Raw genomic sequence first — 14,849 nt, 5'->3', positions numbered from 1 at the left:
AATCTATACTGTCCTTTTGTTCCACAATATTGTTTCCTTAAACATTCAACGCATTATACATTTGTACATACACACACAAGTATACCACAAAATTTTCTGTTGTAATTTCCCACCAGCTAAAAAGCACTGGAGCCACCACTAGCAATAGCAGTAATAAATTTACTCAAAATCAAGCAAAGAATTTGGAAGAACCAGTATAGGATCAAAACTTCTAAACGGCAACATGCTAATACCAATGAGTGTTGAAAATTCTTATATTAATATATCCCATAAGAAATAAGATTATTTTAGTAAGATGGAGTTTGTCAACTTTCTGTGAAAATCTTGGTGCTGTGCTACGTATTTTTAAGTTATGCACTTAAATACCATTCTACATAAAAACTAAATGTGAGGCACTTACTTGTGTCCGTTTAAAGCTGCATGATGTAAAGCAGTATAGCCTGAACTGTCTGTGCAGTTTATATTTGGTCCTCGCCAGATGCTGCAAATAAAGCACAATTGTAAAGTTATTTTTTTGGCTTGGCAAATACAGAAATGTCAGAAAATTGATGTATAAATAATCTGAAGATCACTGCAACAAGTGTGATTAACCTTCAAGAGATAAATTATCTTGAAAAGAACTCAAAATGTCATGTTGATATCAATATAATTTATTTATAAAAACAATTTTACACATTCATCTTTATAGCAGTCATGAACTTTATGTAGGGCAGTCTCAAAGACTAATAACTGTTCTGTCACTTCGATTAGATCTGTTCTCCCAGTATTACTGTGGTAATTACACTGAGGTTATAATCTGATTTTGCACTACTTTTTTCACAAGTATATATTCATTGACTTCAGGTCAGTTAGTCTAGATTCATACAAACTTAAGATTAGTGAGATCCAATCACATCCTTTAAAGAGATAGTAAATTTATTCTTTTTACCTGGCCTGCTATTTTAGCTCCCATTTTAACCGATTCTATTTTAAAATAAATTGCATATATATAAAAAAAAAAGTTTAATAAATTATGTTTCTTCTTTTTTTTGTTACCTTTCTGTATTTTACAGGACTTTTTACAGTCAGCTTCGTTATATGCCCTGCCAGTTTCACGATCTATTACGGACTGTTCAGAAAATAGTGAAGGAGATATTTTGTTTCAAAGTAGAAAAATGTGACTACTAATCTACCCAAAAAAAAACCCCACAGCCCACCAAAGCCTGGAAGTTGGATACCAGAGGCATATTGAGGACCTGCAGGTTTTTTGCTAACTGACTACATTTGTAGCTGATTGTATTCTTTGTGGAAGCAATTTTCTGCCTCTTTTTTTTTATTCTGTGACACAGCTTTCAATCGTTAGTACTACAGCTTCTGGGACACAAGATTATGAGTCCTGAATTACAGTCTGTGTTCTTCAGCTTCTAATACAGTGTTAAACAGTCATTGGCAAGCAATATTTTCTTTTCACTTCCTTTTCACTTCATACCTTAGAACCAGTCATTGGCAAGCAATATTTTCTTTTCACTTCATACCTTAGAATCAAGTGCTGCCGTTTAAAGAAAATAATCTGAAGCTAATAGGTAAAAAGAGTTTTTCATACTGTCATTTTTCATTATCTACATCAATAAAATGACATGTTATGCTTAATATATGCTTTTTAAGAATTCTTTACTACTGAATTCGTATTTTATTACCAATGGAATACTGGTGTTGCAGACTGGTCTCTTTTTCATGTGTATATTTGAATGATTAATTAGGTCATAAATTTAAACAGTTGTTTTCCCATAAGTAATGCTGCGTGCATACAGAATTATTTGTGTGACACTTTGTGTTCTGCAGTAAGTGTAACTCTACATAGTGCTGGGTACCTCAGATCTCCCTGAAATTTAACTTCTCAGAAGAACAGGACTGAAATACTTTCTTGGGTGTAAAGAAGCAAAAAATTAAATTTGGGGTTTTTTTTATGTGCTTGAAAGTCTACAGATGTTCTTTTCTACAAAGGGCAACTCCCAGCTATGAAAGTCACTCTAATCTTTCAAATTAAAACAAATTATTTTAACTTCATGAATGATAGCTCTTCCATAATAGACAGATGTTTTTATAAGGCAAAGACAGGTTGTCCTTATCTATTGGAAGGAAAGACATCCTTATCTATCAATATTCTCTAACCTCTTTTATACCCTTGCATAATACTTCATTAGTTATTTTCTTATTTACTGGATTCTACTTTCTTCCATTGATTTGTACCAGCTTATAGGAAAATTAAGCAGAAATTTGAAAGTGTTATAGAAAGTCATATTTTAAATATTAAAATAAATACATAAAAGAACAGAATATTAATTTGCTTGCTTTGGTTTACAGTTGTTAGGATTTGCCTGTTGGTTGTTTTTTCAAAATGTAAGGGATCCATGGGTTTGTATATTATTTATGAGGCATTAGGCCTTTAAAAAAAACAAAACCAAACAACCCAACCAAAACATAGTTCTTTTCTCCCCTAATTTTCTTCTTTAATCCAGGCATTCTTTAATGTATTGTTGTACTTCCTGACTCTGGTCTTAGGAAATATTTTTCAACTGAAACTATACTGAATTTTTTTTTTTTTTTTAAACTCAAACTTTATTAATGAGTATATAAATGCACCTCTGTGAAGCTTCTCAGGACACTCAGACTGGGAGACAAAGGACAAAGGAGAGCGAGTAAATCCTGATGACTCAGAGAGATGAGACAGGATGGACAGACTAATCACTGTCAGCTCCCAAACGGTACGGAGAGACACGCTCAAAATCAGAACTTGGTTATCAAACTGAAGCACACAGGAGACATGAGCACAGGAGACCTCGCCTCCAGGCATTTCTATTCCCTTGCACCAGTGCAGATATCCCTTCCTAGGAGTTCTTCCACTGCTACAGTATTGTAATATTATTTCCTACACAGTGAAAGCATGTTCAGTAAATACACTGAATATTTATGCTTTAATAACTGACAATCAAATTCAAATTGGACAGCCTGCAAATAGATGTTCTTACACCCTAAAACTCCCAGGCGTGGTGAATAGTTCATCTAAAGCTCTTCTCTTGTAATCAGAATACAGCAAGGCAAAAGTATAGCGGTGTATTAGCTCTGTAAAAAAGCATCTAATTTCATAGAAAAGCGGCCTAGAGAGCCCTTCTTTGGCATCATAAACACATACAATATATGAGCAATTATCAAATGTATTGATTTATCTGTGTATTAAAACACTTGAATAGTTACTGTGAAAGCAACACTAAGGAGCACTTGGAACAAAACAAATTACCATTCAACCTCCAGAAAAGATTTTGACAGCAGATTAGCAGCTCTTTAGATTACCATTAATATTAAATGTTCCTAAAAACACGTTTCTCCTAATTCTTTGATGCAGTCAATAATCAAGCTTCTTAACTTTACATACATTAGTAAGTTAGGAATTTTTTCCCTATGTACATCAGTAAATTAGGAAAATCTTTCACTTAATGAATTTTTAAAATTTGAACCTTCTTTTTTGTGAAAAAAATAAGGTTTCAGTCAATGATGAATTAAAACTCTGAATTAAAACATGATCATCAATTAGTTTCTTCTATTATAACCTGCCAAAGTGAGGCACAAAGAAACTGAAGTTTGTTCTGCTACTTATACTATTGCCAAAAGCAGAAAGACCTTATTACAGTTTGCTCTCACTGTGGACAAAGAATATTGACCTTTTGAACTCATGTCAAATCTTAATTGGAAATACTCTTGGTAAGAAAATTAACATTTTTTCTCTTTTATGAGCTGAAGATAATTACATATAAAGAGTAGCATTTCAAAAGTGATATGAAAATGACAGACTAAAGAAAAAGATGGTTAGTTGATTGATTTGTTATTTTGCTGTGCTTTTTGCTATATGCAAAAAAATAATTGTGAAGTGGCTGTTGTTGCACACATATGAACACAAAAGCAAGGAAATCAGAAGTTAGTTCAGCTAATCTTCACCACACAGGCACACTCCCTATCAACAGTAAAAGAACCATGCATACATGCACAGAATGTCCATCACAACTTTAAATCTGTTTCCATCATTTTTCCCCTCTGTACATATACTTCCATAATAATAATAATATTATTTCATTATTATTTAATTATCTATGCACTAATATGGCACTTTATATGGTAGTTTTGCTAAGGTGAAAGAAAATATTTTGGTAAAACAATTGTAAAAGTCTTTAAAAGCCATAGAAAGCTGCCTGATGGCATCAGTGTCTATCTGCTCATTGGTTTCACTTAAACGTTATCTGTCAACTCACTGGTTGAGTGACTCCAAACTCTCTTTGGAGTTTACTTCTGTTCTGTAATGAAGCAGCAAGGAAGAGGATGACACTGTCTGGATGGAATCAGTTCCTCCAGAGGAGATGGACAGAGCATGTGTTCATGCCTGGATATTTTAGGGTCTAAAATCTTTTGAGAACTGAGAGAGACTTAGTGTATGCCTAGTCCTCACCCCTCCCACTCCTCCTCCCACCTTCTTTCCCAGGTTTTCAATATCTTTGGAAGGTCTTCCTTAGAGACCCCCTGGCTCTTCAGGACTACAGAATTAGCGAATCTCACCTTGCCAGGTCAGTTTTAGTAGTGGGAAATCCTAAACTTCATCCTATTCCCATTGATGGTGGTGGGAAACACCAAACAGCTCAGAGAAATCTAGTTTCCTTATAGTTCCTGTGTTCCATAGAATAAATATATATTACAGGACTTTGTGTTGTTCTGAGCTAAAAGCTCCCAAAATTTCCATGTTTATTGTTGTTAATCTGACATGAACACATTGTCTTGAAGTTATTAGAGCACACAGTCAGGCTCCTATATTTATTAGTGCTCTGCCTACATTCATACACATTTTCCATCACATAAACTGAGCTTATATAGAAGATATGGACAATCTGACACAGCATTTTTGAAAATGCAAACTTTTACACAATAATATATATCATCAGTTATTCAGACACAAAATAATAATGTTACTTATTGTGAACAGCAGCAAAATAGCTCCCATTCTCTATTTTATGCACAAATAAATCAAATTGACAACCATGTTGCTCTAACCTGTATAAATTAATAATGTTCCTTATCAAATATAGAAGTGTTTCATTTTAGTAAATGTAATATGTTTTTCTTTCTACAGATTCCTCTTTGATGGAATACAGTGTTATATAAGATACATTATCCTGTAAAAAGAATTATTATCTTTTTCATGTGTGGTTTTACCTATTTTTTACACTACTTTGCTGAATTTGAGATAACATTTTCAAATTACTTCAAGGAAAGTAGATTTAAATATTTGTCTTTAGTGACAGTGGAAAAAAACCTTTTCAGAAAGTCACATTTTAAAGCATTAGAAATAATTAAGAAATAATATTAAGGTAGTCAAAAGTTGTACATGGAAAAACAACACAAAAAATGTATTCTAGGATTCTTTTTGAGCAAGTGCTGCTATAGGTCTTAAACTGACAATATATATGATGTCTTGAATAAGGCTTAGATTTTCTTTCAGTATTAAAACCAGCTGTTCCATGTAGCAACTGTGAATTAAAAATTCAAAATTAAAGTAATCATAATAATTTTTTTTATTTAAAAAGGAGAAGGGAAGAGGGATTATCCATTCAATTAATACTAACTGGTTTTTTAAAGCTTGTTGTATATGTAACTCTAACTGTTTATTTAAGTGCTTTTGCTGTATTGGTATGACATGTGACTCAGAAACATTTTGGTTTTGAATGTCTGGAATGTGCTTATCTTGTTCTGATTCCTCCTGTTTAGTTGTCTCAGTATAAATAATACAACATAATTTGTGGTCAACTAATTAATGGGATTAAGTATGTTATTCAAGTTCAGGCTCTAAAGCAGCTTATTCCACTTATTTTCTTTAACCTTGATCTGTTGACAGTCTTGGTCATAAATAGTGTAAGTCTGGAAAACTGGGGAACTTCACCAATTTGTGATTTTATTTCCATACTGATTCTATTAAATTGGTAAGTAATTTCTATTTAATATGGAATATTTAATATAATAAATATTATGAGTTTGGTTATATATTATTCAGCATTTACTTAGTACCATACTTAGAGTGGCCCCTATACAAGTAGGTCACAATCCTACAACGGTCTGATAATGAGGTGGAGTTATGTACAATAAGCTACTTCTTCCTTCAATAGATTATGCAAAATTTTATCCATCTCTGAGAAACTGTAAGTCCATATATCTAGGGACTGTTACCTCAAAGTCTCCTAATAGCTGGATATCGTGAATGAATTTCATTCCCAGTATCCATTGCCTGTGATCGAAACAGAGAAGATGACAACCATAGGTTGGTCTTCCTCTTTACAGGTGTATGATCAAGTTAATCCAACAAATCTTATTTCAGCAAAAGACCAGCATTTTACAAGATTGTTACCTGTACAAGATCTACAGGTGTGGCCTACATTCCATAAGTTTAAGATTTATCATGGTAACATAAAATTACTATTGGAATGGAGTGCAGACAATAATTAAAGGTAAATACAGCCTCCACCTTTCTTTGGCAGTGAAGATTTCCAGAGATAAGGAAAATCTGCCATGGGGCATATGTGTAAGATACAAAGATTCTGCTCAGATATCTCCTATCAAGGAATTAGGCACCTGAAGAATAAGTTGGGATAAGCTAAGAAAGGAGGATATAGAGAGCCATTTCATTCCTCATTAGGGTCATATAGCAGGCATTCACAAAAAATACTACTGGGGTGCTTCTGGGGTGTCTATCTATGATTCTTTGTCTCTCTGAAAGGCAGAGAAGGGCTTCTTCCTCCCAGCTGTTGTTGAAGCCTCCAGTGTACCTATAACCCCTTTTGAATGTTAACTAGGAACAAAACCGCAAAGACAAATTAGAAAAATAAGTCATTAACTCCCATCTAGCCTATCTAAGGCATGAGCATCAATAGCTACCTTCGTGATAGAATTCAGAATTTGGTCTTGCTTTTGAAAGCCTGTCTAAGGAATGATACGTGCATAGTAATATCCATAAAGATGGATATCAAGCCATACAAAAAGAGAAAAAATTCATAAACTCACAACTTTATGAATTTAGCACTACTGTTATATCTTCTATGAATCATATTCTTTCCTCCATGAAAAACTACAACAGTTGGTTGAAAAGAAAAAGATCTTTTTCCAAATATACAAACAGCAGAATCAGCACTTAAAGTGATAGCACAAGCATGGAAGTAAAAAGGGTAATTTAAAAAAGCATGTAGAACAAAGGCATCATCTCCAACAATGTAAGACCCCCAGAAACAGTATCTTACCTGTAATTACTGTTTTTCAAGTTTTGTGAAATATCACTGCTAAATGAACACTGACAGATTTAACAGACTATATCTGCCCAGACTAAAATTTGGAGTAGGGTAGAAGCATTTAAAAGTATACAAATAACCTTAGTGCCAAATAGATAACCCAGTATACTTGTCCGCTACCATTCTTGCTGTTACTATTTCTTTGACTGGAGAAGTATGAGACTACTACAGTCATTAATCCAAGCTGCCATCCACACTTTCTCCAGTGGAAAGAACTAAGAAAAGGCTGATTATAAATTAAATAAGTTCATTGTGTGGCTAAGAGGCAGAATCCAGACATAAAGGGAGACACACAGGTCTTGTATATCCAAATACCCTTAGCCATGACGAGTCTCATAGAGTCAGTGTGGCCTTATCCTTTGAATAACCTTAGGACAACAAAAGAATTGCAATTGAAGGAAATCAAAAGGTCCTATAAATACATATTTCTATAGAGTTAGGACTTAAGAAGCAATTCGAAATAAACTTCTGAGGTAACAAATTATAGAACCTGTATATGAGGACATCATGACTGTGAAGTACCCAAAGAACAGGCTAGAACAGTACTGAGATAGATAGAAACTATACAAAATTTCATACATGTGTTAGGTTATGAGATAAACAGCTCCTGTGTACATCCACAAACGAACATGAAGAGACAACAGCAGGTAAGAGAATCAAGTAATACCCTGGCCCAGCTACTTTCAAGCTTATCACATTAGCATGTTAAAGGCCCATCTCTACAAGTCCCACAGAGCTCAGCAGCACAATGGCAGGCAGGAACCCAAATTAGGGACTCAGAAAAAGGGCACCCTGGTGGGGCCCCTCCCAGGGCTGTCCTGTGAGAGCCTCCACCCCCATTGTCCAGGGGTGACACCCATCAAGATGAGGCAATGCTGGAGCACATTTCAGACTGAGAGGGGCTACTGTCAAGGGATATGGGACACATGGGATTGAGCAAGACTTCCTATGCAATGTTTAGAGGAGGAACCAAAGGCGAAAAAGGGATGGATTTAGGTGTTTCAGGGAGGAACAAGTGTGAGAAAACAGGGATAAGGGGACAAAAAGGACTGATCACATGTATATAGTTGGCTCTACAGTACAATTGTACTGCAGGCCATGTCCTGCACTCAAACTTACTGAATTCCATTTCTGTTTCCCTGTGTGAGGGGCTCTATTCTGTGTCCATTTGTGTATATGAGGGTCCAACTGCCGGTAAGTTGGTCAGACAATGGATTAGTGAGCCCATACATCTGTTGCCCGAAACTGGAGCAGATGAGGGTCGGGGTAGCAGAAACTGGCATGGGACCATGGGTCAGAGGGCCCGTGTGTCCATGGAGCCTGCAACTGTAGGGAGTGTGTGTGTGAGACAGTGTGTGACTGACAGTGAAGATCAAGCTGGACTAGTCAGCAAGTAGGTGAAGAAAGAAGCCTGGGAGCCAGCTGTGTGTCTGCAAGTCTCTGAGGTTGAAACCACACAAGGAGCTGGCTGTCACATGAGATCAGGGTGAAGGTTAAATTTTGCAGACCAAAAGATTAGCAGTAGACGTCTGCTGAAGCCACAAAAACTATTTTGTTTTTTCAGTCAACTTTGAATATCTGTATTAAAAGTACTAGTGAAATAAGTGGTCTTGTATGACAGACTTAGGCCACTGGGAGGTGTGTTATAGGAGTCTGCACATTTGACAGTCTGTGCATATGTAAGTACATGCAAATTTAGATACGCTTAATTTGGGAAAGCATCTACCTAGAAAAACATGTTGAGGAGCACTCAGATGAACTAGATAGGACTCTGTTTACTTGCAGTTGGCATCAGTTTCATTTGAAGGTATATAATTTTATTCTGATAGAGTTAACAGTTGTATCAGTTTAAATGCTATGAAAATCAGGTAATATGCAAAAACGTAAAGGAGAAATTCTTGGACTTCTTGAGGATGTCATGCAAAGGAACAGGCAATAAATTAGTCATGCGTTATTAAAAGAATCTGTCCTATGACATATAAGGTCACTTTGCATTTGACATTTATCTAACCAGCTTCGCTCCATCATTCTTTATGGACTACACATCTGGAAGTACACTGGCTGGGTGTACTGCATAATACTGTGGCTACATTCAGAGAGCAGTATGTTCCTGGCTAATACTGGTTAGCTTTGCCTTATCTTTACAGTCAAGACCAATTTGCCTGGAGTGGCTAAAAGAGAGAAAGCTTTCATCAGTTATGACAGCAGGGTTCCTCTGTATTCCAGTTGTCTATAGGGACAAACTGGGCTTTTGTTTAGTTCATAGTGAACCTTAGTAACTCCAGCTTGTCAATGATGAGTCAGACTGATCCTTGGATCCACTCCAGAGTTCTGTCCTTGAGAATCCAGTCACCCTGATAGGAAAAAATGTTAACTCACATTTGGCATCATCCTGCACAAGAACACTGTGAGAACAGCTACTGACTAAATTACGAAAATGCTCAGTCCAAAACCAGATCAGCAGGCTGTATCTTTAATAGGTTAAATCATTCATGTTTAAGCAATGTGAACCATGTTTTGAAACTGTTGTAAATGATATCTCCAGGTATGATCTTATGTGACCTGAGCAATCTGCAGGGATGCCACATGGCTAATGCTGAATATCAGTGCATCGGATTAACTCTTCCTATGCAGGGCAACTCCATGGATCATGAGTTTGGGCTCCCTACATATATGAGTTAGATGGGTTCTACAGATTTGTTATGAATCAGACCTATAGGCTTTGTATAAGATCTAGAGATTGATCAAGATCAACCAGGAACAGGGCTCCACTGTGTTGGGTAATATTAGGCCATACAGTAGAGAAAGAAAAATAATCAGACATACCTGACTATATCTTTTTTCAGTATGCATATACGTAATACATATATACATATGTATATACAAATATTGAACTGCCCTTACAAACAAATGCTAGGTTCTTTCAATTCTTCCCAGACAACTGCTATTTAGTGAAACTATATAAACAATAATTATTTTTCTGTAAGCACAGCAACAGAAGTGGATATTGTAAGATACACTTACATGAAGTACCTATGGACACTGACCTATAGTATATACCATCATCATTTTCTTTGGAAGAACAGAACACGTCCTCAGATAGACCACTCCGACTTCTCTTTTGTAAAAATTAGATGACACTAAAATCCAAAAAACCCCACTCTAATATTTCTCATCTCAGAAAGAAACTGAAGCAAAGTCATGTTACTCTTTCTCTCAAGAATAAAGATATGATTAAATATTTTGTTAGAAGAGATATTCCTTTAGCCATTCTTTTTCCTAATTTAACTGACCTTGAATATTTAGTAAGAAAAGTTATAGAGGGTTTTTCCAGCACATATTTTTGGAGGTCCAACACTGTATTCCCATCCATCATAAATTCATTTGTGTTTGCAATTTTAAACACATTCTTATCACAGACAGGCAAAGTCAATATGTATTATAAAAGGAGATCTTAAAACCTCTAAATGATTAATTATGCATCCTGGAACACTTACTGACACTTGTTTAAGTGGAATAAAAAATCCTGAAACTCTGGCACTGGAAGCAGCTCTAGGAAGAGTAACAATATATATCACAAATTTTTGAAATATGGATGCTGTTAGAACTATGACCTCATTCCAGAATTAAAGACTGTTCATCCTAGAAACCAACCTGAGATGAGACTCTTTGTTAAAGCTCTAGGACACACAGAGCAGAACTTGCTATCTATAGAGTCTGCAATTCAGCTGTCTTTAATACCTTGTCCTTCCTAATCTGGGTTTACTCAAATACAGAGTAATTCTATCACATACCAAGAAAACAGACATCAGAAAAAATTATTCCATTTCTTCTTGATTCTTGAAGGCCACCCCACACCTCACTCTCAGTTTATGCTATTTGCAAAGGAGATTCAGAACCTATAGTAGAGTCTTAATCCCTGCATTAATGAAATCAATCACTAGCTATTTTGACATACGAGAGCAAAACAGATGTTAAGTCTCACCACATGGTATTACATCAGCTATCCATATGATTTCCCATATTCTCAGTCTGAAGCTTCCATATCTTCATCTCACAAAGCAGCAACAATGTTCAACCCTTTTGGACACCCTACCATAAACTTAAACTCAGAACAGTGAAAGAGTGCAGCTCCAGCAACTAACTTCCAAAATATGAATCCTGAGATATTAAAGCTCTTGAAGTCTATCAATTACCTATAACATACACACAACATAAAGACAATATTTGTGCTTTCTGGCAGAATACTTCCTCAATTACTCAGACTCCATAGCCCTAAGCAGACAACAATGAAGGCAGAGAATATGAGAAGCCTGCAATGGTACATTTTTGCAAGCTATAAGGTAATTGAAAGGAACCTTGATCAAAATGAATTCAAAATAGTACTAAACCCCCTTCTTATCTGTAACATAAAATGTTAAACATTTTGAATCTGTTCTCTGGAATAACATAGTTTCAAAACAGAGGTGCACTTAATGTCTTTGCTAGAATGCTATCATGGAGTATCTGCGTGTTACTTGGCTCCATCAATGTGCTATACACTCATTCTCTCCATCAGCATTAAATTAACTTTGTTAACAAGAACACAATCTAGGACAGACATTTGAAAGATAAAGATAGATGTGACAAATATATGATAGAAATTATAGTTACTGCACAGAAAAAAAAAATGGCACCTGTTCAGATTACATCAATTTAGTATTTCTTTTCTTTACTTCTTTTAATTGGATTAATAAAAATAAGAAAGTTGATTAGTATGAAATTAGCTATTGCAATAAGTACAACTGAAAAAAACCAATCCACTGATAGTGTTTTCTCAGAGGCTTAAACATTGTATTACAGAATGGTGGCTATATCAGACATACTGCATAACCTAAAATGGAATCTCTCCAACATCCAATCTTTAACATATAGAGCTATTATAATGCAACATGTTTAAATGTTGTAGACATAGTATAGAAAATCTGGATGAGAAAGATATTGGATGAAACTCTGTTCTCTGGTACAAAACCTACTAAACCAGGAAATGTTACTAACTACAGACCATTTGTTTGAGTGTAAATCCACTATCCTATGCTCCTCTATCTTATCCTATCCTAAGCTAATCAGAATGGTAGGACAAAAAAAAAAGCTTTCCAACAATGAAACCATAGAATTAATGCCTTAATTTCTCCTCTCAGCAACATGTCATGTCTGAAATGAATAACAGCAAAACAGAAGTGTGCTACTGAGCACGCATTTCATTTGCTGTGCTTTGCCAACAGAGGTCAGAACTACCTCAGGACCATCCAAAGCATTACTATGATCATGACTGGAATTACTTTATGAGCACAAAATTATTTTCACAAAGACAAATAACATACTTTAACTGGAGAGGCTAAAGTTTCACTACTTTACATATCACAAATGTTTTCCAAAGCTTTTGGGTATGTAACAAGAATATCACCACTTAAAATTTTACGAACACCATTACTGAAATTATTACAAAGGTCATATCCATCACATCACCAACAAACTGTTTGGTAAGATGTACTAGTAATCACTTGGATCACTCAGAAAAAATAAATTCATCCAACATGATGCCTTTTATTGAACAAAATAATTTATGACACATAGCTTAGAAGGCAAAATGTAATTACAATAAAAATATTCACTAAATCTGCAGTCTATTCATGGTAGAATTCCCTATTCAAATCCATTAGGAGTTCTTGTCTCTATTCTATTTAAAAGCCTTATCAAATGTAGAAATGAAATCCAAGACTAAGAGGTTTAAATGACATAGAAGCTGCTACTACAGAGGGAGATCTGGCTGATGTAGAGCTTCAAACAGCTTAAAAAGAACAAAAACCTCAACTTGTTTCTAGATGTATCTAAAGTGAACACGATGTTCCTTAATTCTACAAAACCAATAAAATGTTAACAAAGAAACTAAACATTCTTTGTACCTCAAATATTTCTACTGGGGCATATTTTCTAGAAAATGAAGCAGCCATCTACTCTACAAGTATTGCAAGTGCTCTGTTCAATTGCAGCCCCATCGATCATGAACTGTTCATCAATCTTAAAATAAAAATGCTAAATTTGGGGAAAAATATTTTGAGAATGTTAACTGAATAAACTTGTCATCTTTCTGCTCCTTAAAATAGAACTGATAGTATACTCCACAAAATCTGTTTTGGCAGACACTTCTATGCAAAATACATTATAAGACTCAGCCATTACAGGAATAATTTAATGTTCTTTCTGAACTGCCTCTTTGGTAAGAGATATCTGGAGAATCCAAATTTGGGTGCAAATATTCCTCCCAATACCAGAGATTTTGAGAAACATTGGAGAAGATAGCTCAGTTCCATTACAAGACACCATGCAAAATGATTCATTCCAACTCTCCCTCCCTATAATCTACTATTAGCACCACGATACATGCAGGGCTTATGAAACAATTATTATGATTTGTTCATCTGTGTTTAATGCAAATAGTATTCCTATCTCTTTATATAATACAGCAATAAAAGAACAATCCCTGACTAAATATCTTAGGTACTAAACTAAATGTAACACGAAAGGATAGACTGGCTACATAAGGATAGACTACAACATAAAAAGGGGAAGCGATACACCAAAAAAGGTTATGAAATGCCCTTGTGAGATGGCAGATTGCATCTTGTTTTCCTTTATTATATGTATAAATCATAATTATTTTGTTGGTTTACACTAAAGGTTGTTAAACTTGGATCATTTGCAGAGAGGAAGGGATCCTTGTTTGTGAAATTTCTGGAAAGGTGAAGATTTTTAGAGAATGATGGAGATGGAAGTCCTGTGACATACATATGTTCTAGGTTCTCTGGAAGCTACTTAATAGTAACTGTTAAAAGAATCCAGACTCAAAAACCTCTGAAAAGCAGGCCTCTGTTGAATTTACCTTATACTGAATTCACTTTAAATTTCTATTATCTTTAACCTTGGAAAGAAAGATCTTTTTCTACATCTCATTTTAAGGGCACCTTCAACAATGAGATTTGATTGTTAGTTCAATCTTGGCAGTATAATTATTCTGTTAAATGAAGAAATAATCATTTCACCAGAGGGTGCACAATCTGATTTCGAGTAGTAAGAAGAGGGACATTTTCCTCCAAGTGCTGAAGCTTGACCAAAAAAATACTTGTAATACTTGCAGTCATATCAGAAAAAAAATATATGTAACCTTCTAGTGGAATTAAATTTAAAAAGTGGCTGAGGCTTCACCCAGGAAAGTATTAAATCGAACTAAGACTTTGCTTAGGTCAGCTTTCCTGAGTGGCTGGATACCCAGCACCCAGCAAGAACTATAGAAAAAGAGATTAATTCCTTAAATTGTCCTGCTCGTGTAAGGCCTGACTAGTTGCTGGTTCATGGTTGGTCACTTTTGGTCCCAATGTCCAGGCAAAGAACCTCATATAGGTGTGTTTGACATAGCTTAAGTTAGTGCAATTCCAGTAACATTTCTTTCCCAGT

The 14,849-nt window shown here is 35.1% G+C and overlaps 1 protein-coding gene across 2 annotated transcripts in view; it reads right to left on the bottom strand.

Annotated features, from left to right (window-relative positions):
- Nucleotides 1–14,849, bottom strand: part of ANKS1B (ankyrin repeat and sterile alpha motif domain containing 1B) — a 449,446-nt gene that overhangs the window by 397,275 nt on the left and 37,322 nt on the right. For both annotated transcript variants that reach the window (XM_035901046.1, XM_035901047.1), the window contains exon 2: nt 401–481. In XM_035901046.1, the coding sequence (XP_035756939.1) occupies nt 401–481 (81 nt within the window). The remainder of the gene's footprint in view (nt 1–400; nt 482–14,849) is intronic.

Source organism: Egretta garzetta, unplaced genomic scaffold, assembly GCF_000687185.1.
Source record: "Egretta garzetta isolate BGI_Z169 unplaced genomic scaffold, ASM68718v1 scaffold38, whole genome shotgun sequence".
Classification (NCBI taxonomy): domain Eukaryota; kingdom Metazoa; phylum Chordata; class Aves; order Pelecaniformes; family Ardeidae; genus Egretta; species Egretta garzetta.
This window is presented reverse-complemented; position numbering and strand designations above follow the sequence as displayed.